At 43.4% G+C, this 25026-nt stretch overlaps 1 protein-coding gene across 7 annotated transcripts in view; it reads right to left on the bottom strand.

Annotated features, from left to right (window-relative positions):
- Positions 1-19614, bottom strand: part of NPRL3 (NPR3 like, GATOR1 complex subunit) — a 92629-nt gene extending 73015 nt beyond the window's left edge. Inside the window, exons 1-3 of one of the 7 annotated variants that reach the window (XM_077828489.1) lie at positions 19416-19593; positions 10363-10432; positions 8645-8780 (exon numbers count right to left, since the gene is read on the bottom strand). In XM_077828489.1, the coding sequence (XP_077684615.1) occupies positions 8645-8673 (29 nt within the window). In that variant the 5' untranslated portion in view covers positions 8674-8780; positions 10363-10432; positions 19416-19593. Of the gene's footprint in view, positions 1-6678; positions 6760-8644; positions 8781-10362; positions 10433-19333 lie in introns of those variants that run through there. The other 6 variants (XM_077828493.1, XM_077828488.1, XM_077828492.1 and 3 more) reach the window with 6 other exon arrangements.
- Positions 19615-25026: the final 5412 nt, after the last annotated feature.

Here is a 25026-nt window from a genome sequence, read left to right on the forward strand (position 1 = left end):
CATGGTGCTGGCTCTCATCCCAGCTACTCAATTGCATTAAAAGTAGTAACAATACAGTACACTCATTCCTAATAAACTTCTTTATGTAAACAATTGCTGTTGTTGTCACAGGAATGTAATGGCACTGTTAGTGTGGAGGACGTGGTCCATGAATGTGTGGGAAAGCGTCCACAACAGAATCTCACTGTAAAGGCATGACGCTCATTATGAAAAAGTCTGAAAACCCCTGTCATAAAAAGCCATTAGAAGGAACCCCTCTGCAACTCCATTGATAGTGCTGTGGGTGATCTTACACCATTGCAGTCTATTTAGGTTCTTATAGCACATCCATTACCATGTTGTCTGAGACAGAGGAGATCAGACCAAAGTAAAACAGATTTCATTTTTCATGTCGGAAACTTTTCCCCCCCCATTTATGGACTGTACAAACTTTAATTGTTTTATCACTGTATAGTCTTTCCTCAACTGTCCTCTTCGAAGTCGCCCAGCTACAACCAAAGTGAAGAAATTTAAACTAACCTTCTGGTGAGAGTTTAACAACATTAACTGAGATATTTAAGCTCCTGTACTTACATCTGCTTGTGTGTGTGTGTGCGCGCGCACACACACACACACACACACACGTCCCCCCCATCCCCCTTCCCCATGCAAGTATTCCAGATAACACTGTATCACCTAAAGAAAAAGGCGGACTACGGGTGTGTGCTGCACTCCCTTTATCTCTTGTCAGCAAAGAAGCTACTCATTTAAGAAAGATTTCTGGTCTAGCTGGGTGAGTTATTAAAGGAGTTAAGAGAAAAGTTTACAGCCATATAATATATACACATTCACCCATGCACAGGCAGCTGTATTTCCTTTCAATTAGCACACTAGGCATTTCCTTTTATTAGTATGGAGAATATTCCTGGTTATACTGAACATCTACACTGACCCAATGGCTTTGGCAGCTGCCATAGAGGCTATGAGATTTGGGAGTACCCTTGCCCTACTGGACATTAGGTATGCTAGGGGCATGATGGCCCTTGCACTTCTGGAGGGGGCAAGTGTGCACTGCATTTTCAAACCCCATAACTGCTCATCACAGACAGTATTGCAGCTTATAGGAGACAGTTTCCTACTGGATATGGGCATAAGGAGATGGATTAATCCAGGTGCCTCAAAGCCAACTGAGCCATCATTTCATGAATAGTGTATATTTGTTCAACTACACATATGAATTCAATAAGGAAAAAACTGAAGTTTCCTCAAACTGACTAGAAAGAGCTCCCCTGAAAACAGTTTCTGTTAAAAACAAACAAGGTTACAGCTCCACGTGCCCATTTGTGAAAAATCCCCTGCATCACTAGCCTGTTTTAATCAGGTGGTTCACACTGGACTGGGGAGAATCTTAAAATGGGCTGGGCCACAAGTGATGGCAAATTTGGGAGCAGAAACGGCTAGGTGCTGATGAGTGGGCATTTTTTCTTATCTGTCCTTGATGAGAAAAGTCTTGACTGTGGGGCCCCGACCCATTATACTTGCTTTTGTCACTTCAAGATTAGGCTACAACAACATGCTCAACATGGGGCTACACAGCCAGGCCATTCAGAAGGTAAAATTGGTGCAGAATACACTGTAATCTGCACTGGCTTCTGCTTGGCTTCCAGGTAGAAGTCAAGGAGCTGGTCTCATCTATAAAGCCCTCAATGGTTTGTAACTGTCTGCCTACCTACCTCTTTCTCCCTCTGAGAGACTACCACAGATGTGACCAGCTGAAGCACCTGAGATGCACAGCCCTCTGGTTCCAGGGAGAAGCGTCTGGTACTGTAGCAGGGCCTCTTCAAGCGAATGTGGGGTCTTTGACTCTGGATCCCACTCCCCCTTAGTCACACAAACTGTTAACCGTGATGATACACTGCATAGCTCATCTATTTCCTTGGCCTTTTACAGAGAAGGTGGACTGAGGGGTTTATCAGTTTTTATTATTCCAGCCTGGACTGGTTTGTATGAACACCACAGCTCCAGGACTAGGGCTCCAAGGCACTATGATAATTACTATTTATATTAACATTTTTGGAATTGTATTGATGTTTGTAAAAATGCCTAAAGTCAATGGGAATTGGTACTTCAACTGACAGAGCCCTAAAAGTTTTGTCTGAAGCTGATGAGATTCCACTATTAGGCAATGACAGATCCAGCACTTGTGCGACCATGTAGCGCCCTGTGATTTCTAAAGGGGAGCAAACCCTTCTTGTACCAGGGCACAGAACAAGCAGGATCTAACCCCGGAAACCAAAGGCCTTGGCTAGACTAGGGTTTAGAATTTTTAAACCAGAAATCTCTCACGACTGCTACCACCAGTTCAACTCCATCGTGGTATCAGCAGTACACAACAGAGCGGTTAAGGCTGGGAGCACTAGCATTTGCTGGCTGCCACTGCCGCTACTACCTGTGGAACTGAACCAGTGATAGCAACAGTTGCTTTAGTTTTATTTTCTTTTGGTGGAGTGGAAGACACCCTCAAACAGACACAGCCATCTGTGCCCAAGAAGAGATTCTATACCATTACTGACAGGAGGCATTTATGCCAGGTGATCAAATGAGTAGGGAGAAAGCTTTCCCCTGCTATTGTTTGGCCTAGGCAGAAGACAACGGCATACAATACAGCTGCAGCTCTTGAGGGAGCAATCTGAGCTAAGAGAGTGCCACGCTATTTTGCATCACTCCTGCTCTACGTGCAGCTGTCTGTGAGGAGACCTTGGAATTTATTCCCTCTCACTCCAAGCCAGCTTCTTCAGACTCTTTTCCAGCCTCCAGACATTATTCTCTTCCAGGTTGGAAGAAGGCGCCTCTCCCCAGTGTGTACAACTTTCTTGTCACTGTGACACACTCAAGCTGCCCTCAAAGCCATCTCTCTCTTTGCTAATCTGATTCCTTTCATTTCTTTGTACCAAAATTGTGGAAGCTGAAAATGATTATTAGGAAGGACACATTAATTCAAAGTGGGGCACATGTAAAAGGGCCCTCTTTGAAATACTTTGTGACACAAGCCCAATGGCTAGCTATCTTTCCTTACAATGCAGTGGCTCACACAGTAAGGCTACCATGGTATTAAATAACTTTACTCATTGGACTATACTTCTAAGTGATCAACTGCTAGTCAGAAAGAAACTGATTTAGGGCTTGGTAATTAATACTAAGATGAAATGTTTGTTTGGTGATACATGACCCAAGACAATTCCCATGGAGCTTTCTGGGGGCATTGCAGCACCTTCACTGACACAGGCGTGGATTCTTGCGGGATTGCGTACTTTCCTATACCCAGAGAAAGGATAGTATGGGTCCACCCACTCGATACACTACAGGAAGCACAAAAACTTTAGTAGGACCTTTTCAAATCATCTAGCAAGAAACCTTGGCAATACATTTCCTATGGACACTGTGATTTAATAGAGAGTTCAAATTAACTCAGTGTTCAGTGTACGATGGAAATCAGAAATAAAGCACAATTAAAGGATGGTGAGAAAAGAAAGCCATTCTAGACAGATGTGATTGTTTAGAATGTTTGATCTTACCCTGAAACCAATTGCTCATCAGTTAGAGGACATTGCTCTCTGAAATGGGAACATGGGCATAAACACAAAACAAAAACAAAAAATACAGCAAAAGAATAAACCAGGCAAAGTAACACATGATACACAAAAGTGACAACATTAAAAATGAAGATGGACTATTAAGGGTTAAACTTCTGTACAGCAGAGATAGCTACATGCAAGAGTAACAGCAAGCCTATGGTAAGGGCATTGCTGGTGCATATTTTATAATTAATGCTTACCTAGCATATTCTGGTCTAGAAATTGCAGAAAAACTAACACTGATTTTAGAGGAAGAGATTCCTTAACTTCGGTTCTTAGGGCAGATTATTACTGGTGTTTACAAGAAACCATCTGTGTTGTTTAAAGTTGCACACAGCGCCATATGGCACAAACCCTCCTCGTTGTCAACTTGCGAGGCACTGGCAACATAGCTCAGAGGTTAAAGACGAGACATAGGACACTGAGGATTTTATACACATTTGAGGCCCTTTGGATGGTCTTGCACATGGAACTGCTGCTATTCCCAAATAAGCACACATCCCCATGAGACGGTCCAGATTCACAGCACTGGCAGAGCCAGTTCCATCCCTGGCTCATTTCATACCCAGGACCAGTCAGCAAGCAAAGCCTTAAGATGAGTAAGCTGAAAAAGGTTGTGTGACAAAGAACGTGAAGCCTTCCATTTGATGCAGAGAACAGAGGAGGCACTTACTGACTCTGCTCTCAACTGCAGCTATTAATACACTATGGGAGCAGACACTCCTGCACTGGCTCCCAGATACCAGTGGACAGAGCAAATAGAAATGTTTTTCCTCAAGAATAAAAATAAAGGGTACTTTTCCAAAGGTGGATGGTGCAATTGAAAATTTGGCCAGATAATCCCATGGCTGCCTTATACCATGCATGTTAAAAGCCGAACCTGAAATCAAAATGTCAACTCTGATTCTACTGGAAAGGTAACTCAGCCTCCTGCCAACCACTTTACAGTTGTTACAGCAAAGAAAACCAGGGACACCTACAAATGGGAGAAGTGGAATCATGGGATGGATGTCTAAAAGGATGGATGGAAAGCCAAGTGCTTCTCGAAGGGCCCCTAAGAATACACGGAAGGGGTACCAGGTAGGTAGGTGCTTAACAAAAGGAAAGCGAGAGAGAGAGAGAGAGAGAGAGAAGGGAGGAGTTATCAGAGGGGAGCAGGTGTTGGTCAGGAAGTGGGGGAGGGAAGGATATGCATTTCTGAAGGTGAGAGAGTCTCACTAGAAACGCTAACAAGGGAGTGCATATAGGAGTTGATTCCTACAATCAGGAGGGGAGGGCCTGCCACAGTAGCCTCATCACCAGAAAGCTCTGCTATAGCAGAGCTTGGTAGTACACTCTTCAGCAGTGTCTTACTTTAATGAGTTTCCGAGCTGTTAAAATAGGTGTATTAACAAAAGGTACATACATGAGACCAACAACTGGAAAACCCTTGATAGGGAGAATGCTCCTAACAGCTGGGGACAGTCTCATGGGTTTTTATAGCTCCCACTATTGAACCAAAGACTGAAGCAGCAGGTATGGGACAAGAGGACTGTGCTCCTTGTGGTGGAGGGTAAAGGAGTATGGGAAGCTGAGAGAGAGGGTGTTGCCTTATCTGTATCAGACTCTTCAGCTCAGCAGACAGCTGCGGATTTCCCTCTGGAGGGAACATGCTACTGTAGTTGCTTAATGCTACAAGGGTTTGAGAGCCAACTTGTGCAAAAGCCTGTTTTTGACACAGCAATCCTTGAATATGCCGATTGTCCCAGCTGAATCGGCTTGGTAACGGCAGGGAAGGAATTCCTGATTCCCAGATTTCTACTACGCCAAAAATTTATGCCTTTTCTACACTTAAAATTTTGCCAGTTTAACCATACCAATGTAAACTGGCAAAAACTTTCCTAGCGTAGATACAGTTATTTGGTATAAAAGTGCTTACACCGGTATAGATTATGTCAGATAGGATAAACAGAGTTCCTGTTTTTCAGATTTTCATTCATTTCATTTGTGGGGGTTTAGTCTTAACAATTTGCGTCTTATGTAGATGCCCCAAATTTTATTTTTTTTATTTTTTTTCCAGAGCTCGCTCTCTCTGATACTCTAAAGATTTTTTTGGGGTACTTCCCAAAATTCTTGTATAAATAGGATCTACTTTAATTTTTATTATATGTATAAAAATGACTTATGTTAGTTTGATCTTTGTAGTTGAATCCCTGGTTTAGCATGTAGTGCATTTGTACCCTAGTCCACTTTAACACTGTATTGCTTCAAACAACACTATGTTAAAGCACATTAGGGAAATTTTAGTATGCATCAGAAGGGTCTACACAGACCAATTAATGCACAAAACATTAGTCCGTTTTAGAAACTGCAATCTACACAAGCCCTTAGATGCAAGCCAGGAAGCAGGGACATCACCTATATAAACAAACTGCCATGGGAAAGTGGTGAAGTCAACACGAATTGAGTAACCATTTCTGGCTTTTCGCAATATTTATTGATTAAACACTGATTTGTATATATAGATATAAGATAAACTGGGAGTGTTTTATCAATTAAAACCTAAAATCACATGCCCTAAGTACAGGTTATACCAATATGAGTGCATCTACATTAGCACTTTTACCAGCACAGTTATGTTGGCCAAAAAAAATTTCATTTCCCTAACTGACATAACTACATTGGTAAAACTTTTTAAGTGTAGACTACGCCTTACCTTATAGCATTGGGAAAGTTACTTGAGGCCTGTGTACCTCAGTTTTCCCATTTGTGCAAAAGAGCTAATACAAATCTCCACCAGTTGTGATGATTATTTAATGTTTGTAAGTCGCTCTGGAGAGGAGATGTGTTTTAACTGGGTTATTTAGGCAGAGGGGGATAGTGGAAGGCTAGGAGGAAGCAAGTGGAGATATGTTTGTCAGGCAAAGTTTGTTCTGCCAAGTGACTGATCCCACTAGACAGCTTCCTGTTAGAAGGCAACGAACAATACAATGCAAGTATTTTTGCTACTCCATTTGCTTCTGAAAAGGGGATGAAATCCCAGACAAAGTTATATTAAAATAGAGTTCAGGCTGAGAGTACGTACCAGTAACTGTGGGTGAAAGCATCACAAGAATGCTGTAATTATCTCAAAAACAAGCATGAACAAACCCAGGAAATTCAAGAGAAATCTAAATTTAAAAAAAAAAATCCAATTATGTTAAGGTATGGAAATGCAGAATTCAGACACCTAAACAACCTTAACACTCTCTGCAGTAATCCCATCAGTAAATAAAATTACAAAGCAAATCTAATCTTGAAAAATCAAGTTATTCTAATTTGTGACCACAAATACATAATTATTTCACAGCCTCACCAAATCTCTTGCTAAAGCTAATGCTAACAGTGGGGATTCCTAAAACCGAATGAAGTAAATACTATCCTCTTTCCACTTTAGGAGCAATTGCATTATGTACTGATCTATAAAACTATTGGCAACTTGTCTCATACTCCAATTAAAAGTTTTACTGCTAAATGCAGATTTGATTTTTTTCCCCAGCTCAAGGGCTTAATTATAACTGAGTTATGTTCACTGGAGTGCAATTAAAGGTATCACATGGTCTTTCATTTAAAGGAAAATGTAATGCATATACTTTGAAAAGAACATAATTAACTCAGGAAAAGCAGTAGGCTATTCCATTGTGTCTGTTCAATCTGAGCTGTTCACACTATCTGTTCAAAAACTGGTGACAACGGGAAAAGATGAAAAGCTGCTATATGCAGATGATGTAGCAGTAAGGGCATTCTCAAAAGATGACTTAGGGAAAATAGTAAACCAGTGGTATGACCAACTAAGCAGGCATGGAACAAAAATGAACATGAGTAAGATTGGGGTCATGTGGGTCAGTAGAGATGCCACAGGGAAACTGGATATAGGAGATTAATGAAGTACGACTAAACCAAATTGAGCAATTCAGGTATCTCGACAGTGAGCTTGAATGAGAGACAGTCCAGAGTGGGAGTGCTGGAACAACAACATCTCAAGTGTTGCGCACAACAAACATATGCCTCTGAGACTGAAAGCCCAACTTTATAGAACAACAGTGCACTCAGCAATGCTGTATGGTGCAGGAACATGGGTGGTGAAAGGACAGCAGATTCAATGCAAACAGCTGTTCAAGGTAAGATGTCTTTGCCCTATAAAGGAGTTATGCAAAGTAACAGATTTCAAAATGAAAGCGTTAGGATGGCAGTCAAAGTCTGATGTGGCTGACAAAATCCAGGAAGTGAGACTTCGCTGGTTCAGACACATGCAGAGGATGAATGAAGAGGACCAGGCAAAGATCGAATGGGATGAGAGCATGGTAGTAAACAGATCCCGTGGAAAGCTGAGGAAGTGATGGATGGATCACATTGAAGAAGATGAGGGACCTAAGCAGGTGGATCTTAGTGCTGCCATGGACAGCCGAAGATGGTGCATGCTTGCTCGATGACTTGACCCCAGATGAAGAAGAATCAGAGTCACAATCTATTGAAAGATACAGATCTGAAAACAGAAGCTGTCCGGCCACCATATTTCAAGAGAAAAAGGGAAAACAGAAGGCATTTGTACAACTTTATATTTGAAGAAAGTCAAAGTTAGTGCATTTCAGGAAACAATTTGAAAACATGTACATTAACAGCACCTGCAGTAATTTGATGGAAGAAGTCACTTGTTGCTATCAGCTATTATTTTTGAAGATGGGGATCAGTCTAGCTGTTGTATCAGTACTTCCGCTGTAGACAAGAGCTTATCTCTTTCCTTCCATTAGCATGTGAGAGGAAAGTTGTGAAAAATACTGATTATTCTTGGAGCTAGAGAAGGATTTATGCAAAGGAAGAATTAGACTCAAGTGTAATTTCAGAAAAGGACTTTGTCACAGCTAGCAGGTTTAAAATGGAGCCACCTCTGCACTTTTGAAGGCAGATACATAAGCACACAAATAGCACTTTCATAAGGTCTGCTGGATTAAAGAACCCTCTGCTATTCAAAATCTTCTCCATATCTACACCATGACCAATAAGCTACATACATTGAGCTTCTTAAGTATTTGAAAGGCATGTTTTTTCCAAACTTCACATCATTCTGGTGGCTCTTTTCTGGACATTCTCCAATTTTTCAACATCCATTTGAAGTGGACTCCAGAATTGAACGCAATATTCCAGTAACTCCAATTGTTTGTAAGAGAAAAAACACATTTAAAAGATTCAATAATGTACAAGGTCACAATACAATGAAAACTGGGATTTAGGAGATTTTGGTAACTCAGCTCTTCAAGTGCATTACAAGTTCTCTGAGCTCTGTTTTTGGGTCTCACGCTGGTCATTATCTGTAGGAGCCAATAGCTTCCTTCTTTTCCTGGCATTCTGAGAATTCTTTGAAATGCCAAAAGCAGCACAGCTTTCCCTTGCTTTACAAGTATAGTCTACAAAATTCTAGGGCCAAACTTTTTAACAGTGACTTGCAAAAGCAACCTGAGTTAACCAAAGAAACACATGCTGAATGGCTCCACTAATTTGGCTGTGCAGAGGGTTTAGCACAAAACTAACTTTAAAATACTAGGTTTTAAAAGTTGTTTTTAGTTCCCATGGAGTCTGCTGCCTTGTACTGGATTCACTGAGGACATTCCAGATTGCAGCATTCCAAGACACCAAAGATACCAAAAAAGACAGCACGCAGATTTATTGTAAGTCCCAAGCAAATGGAGTTTTCTACAGATGAGAAAAACAAAAGCACTGATGCCACCAAGACTTATGTACTTGCTTAACTTTACTACCATGAGCTGTTACACTGATTTCAATGGGACTACTCATGGTAGTAAAAGTAATCATGTGCTTAAATCTTTGCAGGATCGGGACATAAATTTCCCCTTCGGAGGTCCAATTCTGCCAACTTCTCTCACATTAAGTAGTATCTTTCACTGTAATTAGTCTAACTGATTTCAAATAACACTTTCCTCAGCAGAAGTAAGGGTGACAGAACCCGTCCTTTTACTATTTCATAAGATTTAAAAAACATGCCACAGAGAACACCAACTTAGCTAATGGTGAGCTCAGGACACCTGCTGACTTTGCAAACATCTGTGAAAGCCCAAGAGTGATAAATTTTGTGGTGTGCACAAACCAGAACAAAGCAGGAGACTTTGCACAAAGTAAGAAGAATGTTTAAAAGATCAATTTAAACTGAATAATACGTAGGGACACTCAACACTTGCAGAGCACTTTTCATCCAAGGATCTCAAAAACATTATTTAAATTTCAGTATCCTTATGAGACATCACTTCATCCAACAAAGAATTGCAGCTACCTCTGGGGAAACACACCAGTTTATTTGTGCACAACTCTACATGAGAGTTAAGGCAGCAAGTGAAGAACACTGCATCCAACTGTAACTCCCATCTGGAGATGCAGGTAGGTAGAACTGAAATTTGACCAAGGCCACTGGATTAACACTCCTATTTTAAAAGAGTGGCATGGGCTCTTTAATGACCAGAAGGGGTTAGAATGTCTGATTTACATCTTGCCCAAAAAATAGCATCTTCAGCAGCACTCTGACTCTCATGAGAAGTGCCTGGTTAGTAGGTGCATCCAGCACATCTGTCTGAGGTTAACTCAGTTCTGAGCTTTTCTTTGCAGATCTCCTTTCATACAGTACAAGAGGATTCACCTACTCAACTAGTGTTCAAGAAAGGAGAATGGGCTATTCTCCTCCTCTATTTTAAAACTTTTGGTTGAGGGGAAATTTCCTTACCTGGAGTCTCCATCTTGGTCTTCTGTGTTATCACTAGTGCTATTCACAGCATATCGGCTCCTTGGCTTACCTGAAGCAAATGGAAAAGAAGATCAATTCAAATCACTTAACAGTGACCTGCAAAAAGAAGTGTGTGTTTGTGCCTTTTTCTAAAGGATGTACTAGGAAGGCCCAAAAGTGTTCTCTTTTAAAAAAAAAAAAAAAAAAACAACAACAACAAAAGCCCTTTCTCCCTCCTTTTTTATATTAGAAACATCCAGCCTTGACTTATCTGTTTTTGCTTCAAGACAGTTTGAGAGAAAGGACCAGAAGCATCCTCAGCCTTCAACTTAAGATGAAGGGGTGCTGAAACTTGAGGACCAAATATTTAATAATAAGCTCTTCAATCTAGCAGACAAAAGTATAATATGATCCAATGATAGAACTTGAAGCTAGACAGATTCAGACTGGAATAAGGTACATTTTTGACGGTGGGGTAATTACCATTGGAGCAACTTACCCAGGGCCATAGTGGACTCTCCGTCCCTGATAATTTTTAAAGCAAGGTAGGATGATTTTCCAAAAGATCTGCTCTAGGAATTATTTTGGGGAAGATCTCTGGCCTGTGTTATACAGGAGATCAGACTAAATGATCACAAATCCTTCTGACATTAGAATCCGTGAATCTATAAAAGGAAGCAACTGTCCATCATTACCCTTTGATGGAAAGGATAAAGCAATCAGAAAGCTTCTTCCACCAGACAGATCTTGAACATGAACTAGCAACATTCTACAGTAGCAGACGGAGGGTAGGTCATTGGGAACTTCTGTCTTGGCCCACAATGACACTGTGCATCAGATCAGGGTAGAGGTGAAATTACTATGCCTTTAAATATTTTACATTTAGGCCAAATATTCAGTTTAGGGCATAACCAGCTGGTAAACAAGTCATGCAAAAGTGGAATAAAGCCAAACCAAATCTCAGGTCGAGTCATCAAATTCAAAAGCCTGCATTTCCTACAGCAGCATTTACTTGAACACAACACACATTATATGAAGAAAGATAAACATATAATACTGAACAACAGTAATCTAAAATATTACATATACACCATCTGGATAAATTAATGTTGCTGTGGGACCTTAACACGTGTAAATTCTCAAATTTACCACTGTATTAACATAAGATTTTACAGTGCTGTATTTGCTATGCAAAAAAATTTTAAAGAAGTTAATGCAATGTTAGTGTTAAGAAATAAAGTACTCAAAATGTTAAAAATAATAAATAATAAATAATAATAATAATCCAAAACTTAAGACTAAGGGCTCAAGCCGAACTGTCCCCTCATCTCAAATGACTCAAATTACCTGGTCTAAGCCTCTCTGGAAATTACAAACATTTAGAGTCAGCAAATTCTGTCTGAGTTTCTGTTTGTGCTGGAAATGGCCCACCTTGATTATCATGCACATTGTAGGGAGAATGGTCACTTTGGATGAGCTATTACCAGCAGGATAGTGAGTTTGTGTGTGTGGTTTTTGGGAGGGGGGGTGAGGGGGTGAGAGAACCTGGATTTGTGCAGGAAATGGCCCAACTTGATTATCATGCACATTGTGTAAAGAGTTGTCACTTTGGATGGGCTATCACCAGCAGGAGAGTGTGGGGGGGGTGGAGGGTGAGAAAACCTGGATTTGTGCTGGAAATGGCCCAACCTGATGATCACTTTAGATAAGCTATTACCAGCAGGACAGTGGAGTGGGAGGAGGTATTGTTTCATATTCTCTGTGTATATATAAAGTCTGCTGCAGTTTCCACGGTATGCATCCGATGAAGTGAGCTGTAGCTCACGAAAGCTCATGCTCAAATAAATTGGTTAGTCTCTAAGGTGCCACAAGTACTCCTTTTCTTTTTGCGAATACAGACTAACACGGCTGTCACTCTGAAACCTGTCTGAGTTGAGAGGTTGAAAGGGCCTTAAAGTCATATCCTTTGCCCTCCCTCATCCCACCAAAAATGTATAAATTCTAATACACATACTTTGAAAAATGCACAACTGATTTTTTTCAAAATTGGCTTCAACCTTAGATCTCGGTATGAATCAATGATAAACCAAGTTTAAAGTTTCTACCAACAATAATTTTTATTTAGTTATACGTGCACAGATTTTTAGCCAGAACATAAGGGATATTTTCCATAACTGAATAATGAACAATAGATGGACTAAGCTAAAACTTCCAAGAAAAATGAATTAAGACCAGCCACTCAAAATGTCAGCCCAAAAAGGAATTTGCTTTAGAATTATGAGTAACTGGGAAAGGAGGGAATGGAAATTGAACTAAATCTACTAGAACATATAACTCATCATACGTGCTTCTCCAAGCTACATTTAACTGTGTGAATAGATCAGGTGCTCATTGCACTGGCTTCTGGGAACCCTTTGGATGAAGATAATTTATTCAAGTGAGAAAACAAACAAACAAACAAAAAAAGTGTGTTTAACCTTTGCGAATGGACATTTTGCTGGGTCTTTCTCCCATCAACCTTCTGGAATCCTGGTGTTGCCAACTCTTACAATTTTATCATGAGTCTCACAATATCTGGTATTTTTCTTAAAGTCCCAGTTCCCGGAGGCATGTGATTAGGCAAGAACCTCATCTTTCATTCAAATACTAAATACCACCTAGCTCTTATATAATTCTTTTCATCAGTAGATAAATCCCAAAGGACTTTTCAAAGGAGGTCAGTATCATTATCCCCATTCTTATAGGGGGAACTACTGTCTTTTTGTTCTGTCTGTTTGGTGCCCAGCACAATAGGGGCTGCTCCACAACTGGGATTCCTAGGCACTACTGCAATATAAACAACAACAACGTTGGTTTCTAGCCCTCCTAGCTGCAGCTTTAAAACATACAATGTATAGAATCATAAAAATGTAGGGCCGGAAGAACCTCGAGAAGTCACCAAGTTCAGCACTCTGCACTGTGGCAGGACCAAGGAAACCTAGACAATCCCTGACAGGCACCTGTTCAACCTGCCTTTAAAAACCTCCAATGATTGTGATTCCACAACGTCCTTTGGAAGCCTATTCCAGAGCTTAACTAGTTCAAAGTGTTTCCTAATATCTAACCTAAATCTTCCTTGCTGCAGACTAAGCCCATTATTTTTTGTCCTACCATCCTCTTTATAAAAGAGTCCTTAACATATTTAAAGACTTATCAGGTCTTCTCTCAGTCTTCTTTTCTCAAGACTAAACATGCCCTGTTTGCTAACCTGACCTGTGAGGAAAAGTTTTCTAAACCTTTTATCATTTTTGTTGCTCCTTTCTGGACTCTATCCAATTTGTCCACATCTTTCCTAAAGTGAGGCACCCAGAACTGGACACTACTCCAGCTGTGGCCTCTCCCATGTTGAGCAGAGCGGGACAATTCCCTACATACATACAACATTCTTGTTAATACAACCCAGAATGATATTAGCCTTTTCTGTGTTTGGTATCTGATCTCCATTAGCCTTTTTAGTGAAGACTGAAGCAGTATAGGCATTAAACACCTCAGCCGTCTTGACATCATGTTAGCGCTCCTTTTTCGCTAAGCAGCAAACCTACAGTTTCCTTTGTCTTTCTTTTGCTCCGAACGTATTTAAATAATCTCTTCTTATTGTCTTTTATGTCCCTTGCTTGGTGTAATTCCTTTTGTGCCTTATCCTGATTTTGCTTTTACCTCTGTGCTATTCTTTTGTAGAGAGAGAGGTGGTGAGCCACGTAATATCTTTTACTGGCCCAACTTCGGAGAGAGACAAAATTTCAAGCTTACACAGAGTTCTACAGGTCTGGGAAACGTACTCAGAGTACCACAGCTAAATGCAAGATGGAACAGATGGATTAGCATAAGTAGTTAACAGAGATTTCAAGAGACCATTTAATATACTGGAACCCACACGGCAACACCACCACTGCTTAGTATACTTCCGTACTCTTCCTTAGCAATTTGTCTCTATTGCCACTTTTTGTAAGAATCCTTTTTGATTTTCAGGTCACTCGAGTCTTACTCCTATCTTTCCCTCACATCGAAATACTTTGCTGTGCTCAATTTAATGATCTCCTTAAGAAATCCCCACCCAGGGATTTCCCTAGACCCACCCGGGGGGGGGGGGTGTACAATTTTCCCAACACTCCCCCCCTCCCCGCCCAGTTACATGTAGTGTTGCCAATTTAATCATTGGTTGGAAATTGGAATTGAAACTGAAACATTAATACACACTTTAAAAGCATATACAGAATTTGAGTATATACTTGTACCTGAGAAAGCATAATGGGTTTGAAAAGTATGAACAAAGACTGGCTTCCTCATATAGCTGTTATTTATGACAATATCAGGACATTTGTTTCGGCTACATTGGCCTACCTAACAATTTCAAATTGTTATTTATAAGCAAGGTCTGAATGAGCTCTCCCCTGACAGCTAGTGATGAGCTGGGGTGGACGTAAAGGCTTCAGGATCAGACTGTATTTACATGAACACACTATTCTGCCTAGGTATTCAGCAGACAGAGCTGTGCTGCCCAAGTGATCCATTTTGGCTGGTGTTGGGTTACAAATCACTTAAGTATTATATGTGGGGGTCATGAAATGTTGTTATCCTTACTATATGAGTAAAGGGCAGCAGAACTGTACTTAGCCCGACTGAATGAGGTCTCCCCCAGTGCTTAATTTGTGCTAGGGCTTGCCAGCGCTGAGCCCCAGCACCTCTAGGATTGGCAGTTCATAGCCCTGGGACCTCTGGGCTTCTCACATCAGTTATGAAAGTAACATAGGTTTCAGAGTAACAGCCGTGTTAGTCTGTATTCACAAAAAGAAAAGGAGTACTTGTGGCACCTCAGAGACTAACCAATTTGAGCATAAGCTTTCGTGAGCTACAGCTCACTTCATCGGATGCAAGTAACATACTTGCTTGAGCCCCGGCACCTCTTTCATTACAAATTAAGCACTGGTCACCCTCAACTGAACTGCACTCCCTAAGCAGGAGGTTTGGATGCCATATCCTAATAGAGAGAGAGCTCGAGAGAGAGAGAATGTGGGGCACAAGTGTTCTGCTTGGTGGTGTGGGCTCTGCCTAAGAGTCACAGGTACTATTTGACCTGCCCCTCTCTCCTGTTTACAGATAGAGCTGATTAGGCTTCATAGAGAGTCTTTTGGTTTGTTAAGTGATCACTAGAGCTGAAATCACTGATAATCAGATCTAAGTGCTTAGACCTGCTGTGGGACAGTGTTTCTGTGGAAGAGACAGCCCAGCCTGCACTAGCAGCGAGGTTCCCCCACTGAGAGCTGTAATCACTGAGAGCTGGGTGGAACCTATAGAGGCCGACTCGCAGAAGTCACAGTGGCAGCAGAAGGTGACAGTGCAGGGCCACTGGGGATGGAGTGGTAGAGTGAACAGTGGCACGAAAAACAACAGCAGCCAGAGCATTGGACTATGTTTTAGTGACTTTTCTCCAGAATGCTAGATGTGTGACTGGGAAACGTATATAAATATGTTTCCTAGACGGCCAAGATTTTTAAAATGCATTTTTTGCCAAGGTCATTATCTCAAGAAGTCATTATCTTGGGGAGTTTCTGAACTAAACTTTTTTATTATTATACTTATTTGTTATGTAAGAACGACTGTAGTGGGTCAGATCAATGGTCCATCTATCCTAGCATCCTATCTTCCTATCTTCTGACAGTGACTATTCCCAGGGCTTCAGAGGGAATAAACAGAACAGGGAATCATCGAATGATCCATCCCGTCCTCCATTCCCAGGTTCTGCTGAACAGAAGCTAGGGACACTCAGAGCATGGTGTTGCATCCCTCCCCATCCTGGCTAATAGCCATTGATGGACCTAACCTCCATGAACTTATCTAGTTCTTTTTTGAACCCTGTTATAATTTTGGCCTTCACAACATCCCTGGCAAAAAGTTCCACAGGTGACTGTGCATTGTGTGAAGAAATAGCTCCTTTTGTTTGTTTTAAACTTGCTGCCTATTAAATTTCATTGGGTGACCCCTGGTTCTTCTGTTAAGTGCAGGGGTATAACACTTCCTTATTCATTTTCTCCACACCAGTCGAGATTTTATAAGCCTCTATCATATCCCCTCTTAGTCATCTCTTTTCCAAGCTGAATAGTCCCAGTCTTTTTAATCTCTCCTCATATGGAATATGTTCCATACTCCTAATCATTTTTGTTGCCCTTCTCTGCACCTTTTCCAATATATCTTTTTTGAGATGGGGTGACCAGAACTGCACACAGTATTCAAGATGTGGGCATATCATGGTTTTATATAGTAAAAGTGGAGGAGCTTGGTTTGCCAGACTGATCAGCTAAGCCAATACTGACAACCTATATGAAAAGGTTCCAAAATACCATGCCTCTGGACTACATCAACATGCACAAAGCCTTATAAGCCAGTCACTGTCAAAGCCAATTTTAAAAGAACTTAATGAGGCTGTTAAGAATGCTGGAGACACAACTTGGTTTCATTTGCTGTGTATTTATACCTGCCTACTGTATTTTCCACTCCATGCACCTGATGAAGTGGGTTTTAGCCCATGAAAGCTTATGCCCAAATTTGTTAGTCTCTAAGGTGTCACAAGGACTCCTCATTGTTTTAATTCAGTTTATGTGAACCAACATAGTTGTTGCATCATACTTTCTATTTAAGCAAGAAATACCACACACTACAAACCGGAGGCCAATGCTAAGTGCATTGTCACTTGTTAATCCTGAAGCTGGACACTGGTTTCAAATAAAATTGGCAAATGCTCACTATCTGTCTGCAAAAAACTCAGCTGACTCTCTAGAAGCATGCAGTGAACAGTGAAAGACTACGCAGTTGAAAAAGTGAAGAACTCTCTCACCATATTCAAAATATGTGCATACATGGCTGATGAATACACCAATGCAAATAGGCATCAAGTATTACATCATTATGTATGTTATCTTGATGTTAAATGCTTGTAAATTGAACTCCAAATAGATGGCTGCTTGTGCATTTGATGGGAGCTACAAACTTCTCTGGAAGACATAGTGGAGTCCTCTAGAGAGAAAAGTATAACCCAAATCTCTCCTATACATACTGCAGAGGCCATCTACTCCAGCTAGCGCTAGTATAAGATGCAGAATCTTCAAAAGACATTAAAAAGCCACACATTTAATGGCTTTTTTATATAGTTTTTTTCCAGCAAGAGTTCAAAAGGACTGAACATCTTGGAAACAAACAGAAGATACACTAAAAGGAAAGGAGTACTTGTGGCACCTTAGAGACTAACCAATTTATTTGAGCATAAGCTTTCAGGAGCTACAGCTCACTTCATCGGATACATTGGGATTGAAGTTCAAATGAGTCCAACCTGGGAAAACTTGCTGGCTTTCTCATGAGCGATTCTTGGCTGTTGTCTTAAAATTACTGCAACCGTTATTACTGGCTTTAGAAAGTATCCACAAAGATAGGACAGATCTACGTAGTGAGGCTGGTGAACTACTTTTGTTACTAAGTTCAGAGAAGACTATTGCCATTCTTTCTCTTGTAAGTCTACTGTTGAAACCACTTGGGTCATTAAACAAGGTCATCCAGGCATCTGCTACAACAGTAGTAGATCTTTGTCCAGCAATAGAAACTACCCTTGGATTAATCAGAGAGATGTCCATTGAAAATGTACTAGAAGAAGCAAAAACTTCAGTCCAGAAGTTAACTAATGAAAGTACTTATATTGACTCCTTTAAGTGAAGAGGACAAGAAGTGCTTGTTAAGCCAACTGAAAAAGTACATGGACTTGATTCTTACAAATATACAATAGCAATTTCTGGATTCTCAGCCTCCACGTAGCTTTTACAGATGCCTGTCTTATAAAAGACCTACAGTTGAGTGGAGTAAGGCACTACCAGCAATAAGGCTACTATGTGATCAAGACAGAATAGAGAATTTTGAACCCTGAGTGGAATATCATACGACCAACGAAAGAAGATTTAACTTCAACTTCTTTATCATCGCTAGTGGTTCAACCCAATATTTGTGCTATGTTTCCTGGGATGAAAGAAGTAGGAATTCATCTCTTGCTATTCCCAGTCACAACAGCTACAGTTGAGCGTTCTTTTCCCACACTGAATAGAATTTTGTGTTCTGAAAGAAGTCGCCTTCTGCCTGATCATGAGCATATCATGAAGGACTGGAAGTAACAGACACACACACACACACACGAGAAGACACCAAAGAGTGCAAAATTACAACAAGAAACCAAGATGGATGTAGATGCAGTGCTTCAGAGTAGGCTTGAGTAGCCAACTTCAATTTCTGTGATGATTTTAAAACAGGAGTTAAACCTAATAGAATAGTTGTGGAACATTTTTCAGTTTTTATTATGGTGCCATACAGCCCACCTTTGCCTTCCCAGTCTCAATGCTCGTCGGCCCTCACCCCAATATTCCAACACCGCCCCCCCACCCCCCAATTTCAATTCCTGGGGGAAAACACTGCCCCCAGCTCTCCTGAACTGAGATCTTCCTCTAAGATAGTCTTCCTTCAGGACCTCACCCCCTGGCTCTCTGAGTTTGTCTGCTATTATGAAGGCCATTGTCCTTATTCCGCTGCTCTCCCTCCTTCTTCCCTTAGCCTCAGGAACTCCACCAACGCCTGGCCACTGGCCCCCTCACCACTCCAGCTCAGCGCCCAAGTGGCTCCCTGCCCCTCAGCCTCAGCGCTGCCCGGCTACTCCCCAGGGCCAGTGGGCCGAGCCCAACCCCCGCCTCGCTCTTCAAAGGGGATTCGAGGCAAGCCCTTGTGTGTCTGGGAGGGGTCCAGCTCCCAGCCACGCTGCGGGCACCCGCGGGCCCAGCCCACACAGCGGTGGGGGGGGCTCAGGCCGCCCTGCGTGCGACAAGGCCCAGAGGACGAAGCCCCGAGGCCTAGCGGCCCGCTCCAGCCTCGTGCGCCCGGCACGTGGCCCCGCGCGGTCACTTACCGGCCTGGGCGGCCGGGTGCTCCGGGCCCCGCGTGAAGGGGAAGCGGAAGAGCAGCTTGTTGCCGCGGCTGCCCGAGCTCACCAGGATCACGCTGATGGGGCTGGTACTCTCGCCCATCCCCCGGCGCCGGCTCCCCGCGAGGCAGCCGGCGGCAGCGCCACCCCCACGTCCCTCACAGCTCCCCGAGCTAGCGGCAGCCGCGGGCCATAGAGACGCCTCAGTTCAGTAGCCTAGAAGGGCCTTAAAGAAGCAACGGCTGGCGCACTTCCGGTTCCGCGCATGCGCCGCCATATAGAGCTGCGGCCGTCTGGAGGCCGCGCTCTGCCGCCGGCCCGGGGTGTAGCGAGACGCGAGCGACGCTTTCCCTAGGGCTGGGCCCGCTCGTGCGAGGCATGAGATTGCCCCCCCCCCCCCGCGGCTGTGCCGCGCCCCAGGCTGCTCGGGCCCGCACGAGACCAGGACGCGGGCCCAGCACAGACCCGTGCACAGCAGCCTGGGGCTCCGGGGTACCCCCCGTAGCGCTGTCTCTGCGGCCTGTGCGTATCCTGCCGCTCAGACCCTGCCCGAGCTTGGGGCCTGCCAGCCTCTGCCGCTCCCAGCCCAGTCCGCGGGACCCCGCAGCCGGGCCACGGGCTCCGGTTCACCCTCTCGCCCCCGCGTTGCTCGAACACCCGTTTGATTCTCCGCCACGATTCCGTTCACCGGCCCAGGCACTGCAGCGTCTCCCACCATCGCCCAGCAGTGCCGCAGCGCCAAGCTGGAGGAAAAGACCTTGTAGACTCTACACTGAGCTGGGGGATTAACCACAACCAGCAAATACAAACTTAAACACACCAGCCCTGGTGTATACTAAGTGTTTCACATTGTGCTAATTAATATGTTATAACTGTGATTTTTCCATCCAGAGTACACAAACCCATGTGGCCAGCATTTCAGTACATCCCTGAATAATGTCTAGCAGAAGCATCACCTGTTCTTTCTGCATGCCTCAGCTCCCTTCCCCCAGTCCTGTGTCATTGCCTCTTGCTAAAAGATCAGCCACCCAAGGGAGAGAATGCCCCCAGATATCCTGCCCTAGCGCAAGGCCTGTGACCCTCACAATGGGACTCATTTCATACGCTCCAGACTGAAATCCATGGGGGAGAATTTCCTGTATCAAAATGTGACAATGTGATGTATCTGATGAAGTGAGCTGTAGCTCACGAAAGCTCATGCTCAAATAAATTGGTTAGTCTCTAAGGTGCCACAAGTACTCCTTTTCTTTTTGCGAATACAGACTAACACGGCTGTTACTCTGAAAATGTGACAAGTGTCTGCTGATACTTCCTTTCCTTGGATATAGCATTCATTAGAACTGATCTTATTGCCCGAAGTCCACTGTTACGATCTCTGGCTTTCTGTGCACTGTGGGTCTGACCCTCTGATTTAGCTTTTCTTACCAAATGCAATCCCTGTTGTATTTATACCTTTCTCTAGATCATTAATGAAAACATTATTGCCTGTTGTAGGTCACTTGATACTACTCCTCTTACCCTTAATGTTTATTTTCAGTTGTCTGTTTGCCAAACAATTTCCAGTTCATATTCAGGAATTTTAATTGGGGTCAGGACAATGTCCATTATCAGGGATTACAATGGAAAAGGGTCTGTATTTTCATCTGGATACCTTGCATAAAAACTCCTCGGTATCAATTTGCTATATACAGCTACTTTAAAAAAGACTAAGAAGGCTTTGAGCAACAAAGTAATAAATACTAAATATGGATTTAACTCTGCAGGATCCCCTTTCAGAGGTTGCATACAAAGAGAAATGGGTGGCCAGGGGGTGGATGGACACACTGCTGAGTGCTTTATCTGCCTTGCCGTTCTCTGTGAGGCGGATGATAAAGATTGTAGCAGGAGCAGATGTTGCCCAAGTGAGATATTTGTTGGAGAGTGATTAAAGAGCAGGCGTATTATCTCCAAAGAGCATTATTTGTGTCCCAGAACTATGTTAACTGTGCTACAATTTCACAGTTTGTCTTCTGTGAAGCAAAATATTAATTTTAAAAAAGATAAGAAATTACAGGTATGCTTGTCATTTACATCTGGGAGAGGCTGTAGTTAAATTCAAGCAAAAAGTCTAATAAGCCTGTTACAGGGTAGCTGATCCATCAGAGGCTCAGGCACCCAATCTACCTGAGGCAGGCTCCTCTAAGGAGAATGGACCAACTCAGCGCCACAAGAGTAGTTAACTACCTAGTGGCTGGGTGGCAGTTAATTAGTTAAGGAACATCTAGACCTAATAAAGGTTTATGAAAGTTCAGTCAGGGGCTCAGATCAGAGAAGAAGCTCCTAAGGAGAGGAAATTTGCAGGGGAGTTGGTTAGAGAGAGCTTACCAGGAAAGAGGACGTAGAAGAGTTGCTGCTGGGGAGAGCAGTTTGTAACCACTTTCATGCGAGATGGATGAGGTCATATAATTGGGACCGTGGGGTTTTGTTTTCCTGGTACCTCCACTCATGATATCGCTGGACCCGCACTGCAGTCGTTACCCCAGATCTGGCCAGGATCTCTGCTTTCAGCTGGGGGTAATCTGCCGCAGCCTCTTCAGGCAAATCATAGTAGGCCTTCTGGGCCTCCCCACACAGGAATGGAGCGAGGATGCCAGACCACTGTTCTCGGGGCCAAGCCTCCCGCAGGGCTGTCCTCTCACGGGCCAGGAGGTACACCTCTACGTCATCCTTCCGCATCATTTTCTGCAGCCAATTGCTAGCCCGCATGATCTACATCCCATCATGGCCGCGGTTCAGCTCTGTAAGGGCCTTTACCTGGTTTACCAGTTCCCGCAACATAGCCCGGTCTTGAGCAGCCTGGTCCATCAGCAGGAAATTAGTCTCTTGCTGTAGCCACTCTGCCTCCTGTTGGGCAGCTGCCTGGACACGGGTAGCCTCCTGCTGGGCAGCTGTGGCTTGTATCAGTGCCCGCACTACCTCCTCCATTGTGGTGAAAAAAATTAAGAGAGACCCTCTCCCCCTTTTTTTTTCCCAAACACCTTCCTTCTTCCACCGCGCTGTGTACACCAAATCCCTCTTCTGACACCAGTTGTGACAAAGTTCCTCCTCTACCTTGGTGGGTCTTGCTCTTATTGGCAGATTTGCTCACCTTGGAGCTTCATGGCAGCCCTCAGCTTGGCCGTTTTTCTGAATGCACAGTCCAGGTCGACTCCTCCTGTGTCTGACCAGGAGTTGGGAGGTTTGGGGGGAACCCGGGCCCGCCCTCTGCTCCGGGTTCCAGCCCAGTGCCCTGTGGAATGCAGCTGTCTAGAGTGCCTCCTGGAACAGCTGTGCGACAGCTACAACTCCCTGGGCTAGTTCCCCATGGCCTCCTCCCAACACCTTCTTTATTCTCACCATAGGACCTTCCGCATGGTGTCTGATAACGCTTTTACTCCTCAGTCCTCCAACAGTCCACGTTCTCACTCTCAGCTCCTCACACATGCACCACAAACTGAAGTGAGCCCCTTTTTAAACGCAGGTGCCCTGATTAGCCTGCCTTAATTGATTCTAACAGCTTCTTGATTGGCTGCAGGTGTTTTAATCAGCCTGTCTGTCTTAATTGTCTCCAGAAGGTTCCTGATTATTCTGGAACCTTCCCTGTTACCTTACCCAGGGGAAGGGACCTACTTAACCTGGGGCTAATATATCTGCCTTCTGTTACTCTACTGTAGCCATCTGGCCTGACCCTGTCACAATATATGTAAAATATATAGAACACATAACAAGGTATTCTTTCTGTCGATACTCGCATGTGCACACACACACACAAACTACTCCTAGTGTTTAAAGATATAAGTCATTAAGTTGGAATCTCGTGGGGAGAAAATATATATATATACTGTGCTTTGAAGATCTAGCACGCTAATTGTTATGCATTATCTCTGCAGCTCAGCTTCACTTTTTACTTCCACAGGATCTTTGGCAAAATTGAGTTCTTGGTCCCCACAAAGGGAAATCCCATAATATATACGCACACATGTAATCTGAGAGGTGAACAAATGAAGCATTGTCCTTGCTTTTCTGCTGACTGGAGGTCTTGACTCATTGCAGTTCTAGTGGTCAGGAGTTAATTGGAACAGTCACGGTTTGGTGCGTTTTGTTTTAATGAAACTCTGCTTCATACAAATTCCCTGGTAAAAATTCCCACCGTGCAAAGTATGGGGAAAAAAAGCACAAAAAATACAGTGGAGCTACACAGTAGTGAGCTGTGTCCCCAGCCAGCAAGCAAGGCTCCTGGGAAGAGAGGAAAACTCGTTCAGGTGTGAGGATAGTAGCTCGCAATTTGGACTTTGGTGAGCTGGGTTCAGTTCCTTGCTCCACATCAGACTGCTTGAGTCTTTTTGGGCAAGTCACTTAAGTGGGATCCCCAAAGGACTTAAGTGTTGCGACATTGAGCATCACAATGCCTAACTTTTAGGCACCTATAAAATCCAGGAAAAACACCGTCTATGAAGCCAATTTAGGCACCTCCATCCCCTGTACAAAATGAGCAGATAGATAGGCATCTTAGAATGCAAGCCACAAAGTCAGGACGCTAGGTGCAGAGCCATCTAAGCTAGCCAATGGCAGATGCTCACCAGAGGAGTGTGTGCTAAATCCTGCCCCTCTTAGAGCTAGGTGCCTGTCTCTGCTTAGTGAGCTGGTAACAGGAACCTGCTGCCTGGAATCAGGTGGCCTAGGTACCTAACGTGTTTCTAGGGGGAATGAGTTGGGCAGTTGTCTTACTCCATAGAAAATGGCTAGAGGAGGAGATGCTGCCCAACTTATAACTTTTAGCCCTGTGGTTAGAACCTTGAACTCACAAGGTTCAATTCCCCCCTCTCTGGCAGTGGAGGAGAAAGGATTTGAAGGGGGATCTCCCCCTTTTCAAGACCATGGTTTAACCTCTGGGCTTTGGGAGAGTCTGATAAGTTGGGGAGGGGTGTTCCTCAGTGTCTCCTGTTGAAGTTGTTTCATTGTGGATAAATAATTAAATAGCCATTGAAACAGGGGGTCTGGACTCAGAGTCTCCCACCTCCCAAGTGGGTGCCATGACCACTCAGAGTCATTCCAATTCTCCCTCTCCCTCACCAATGACTATTTAAGTATTAATTTACAGGGGAACAGTTGTTGGGCCAGGGAGAAAGAGAGCATGCAAATTGGAATGGGTCTGTAGTCCAGTGGCTAGGACATCGAGCTGGGAAGAGAGATACCCTGGGTCTAACCACTCTTTCATTATTTAGCTACAGCTTCAAGAGGAGAGACTGCTGGGGCCCCACAGGTTAATAGGTCTTAAAGCCAGAAGGGTCCATAATATTTATCTAGTCTGACCTCCTCTATATCACAGGCCAGAAAACCTCAAGTATCATTATTCCCCTTTTACAGATGAGGAACTGAGGCACAGAGAGACTAAGTGACTCACCCAAAGAGCCTGTTCGGGAGCAGGACTTGAACTCAGCTCATCTGTATCACAGTGTAGCAAACTAACCACTTAGTCACCCTTCCCCTCTTAGCTGTCTTCCTACTACCCTGGGGACAGAGCCCAACTGCTCAGGGTGATGTTTTTAATTATTTAAAAGACAGCAAACCATAGTGCAATGATAATTGGCTCTGGTGCTGTGATGTTCACACACAATCCGAGCAACCCTCTCCAGTGTAGCAGCGTTCCATGGCACATG

This window comes from Eretmochelys imbricata, chromosome 10 (genome assembly GCF_965152235.1).
Source record: "Eretmochelys imbricata isolate rEreImb1 chromosome 10, rEreImb1.hap1, whole genome shotgun sequence".
Lineage (NCBI taxonomy): Eukaryota > Metazoa > Chordata > Testudines > Cheloniidae > Eretmochelys > Eretmochelys imbricata.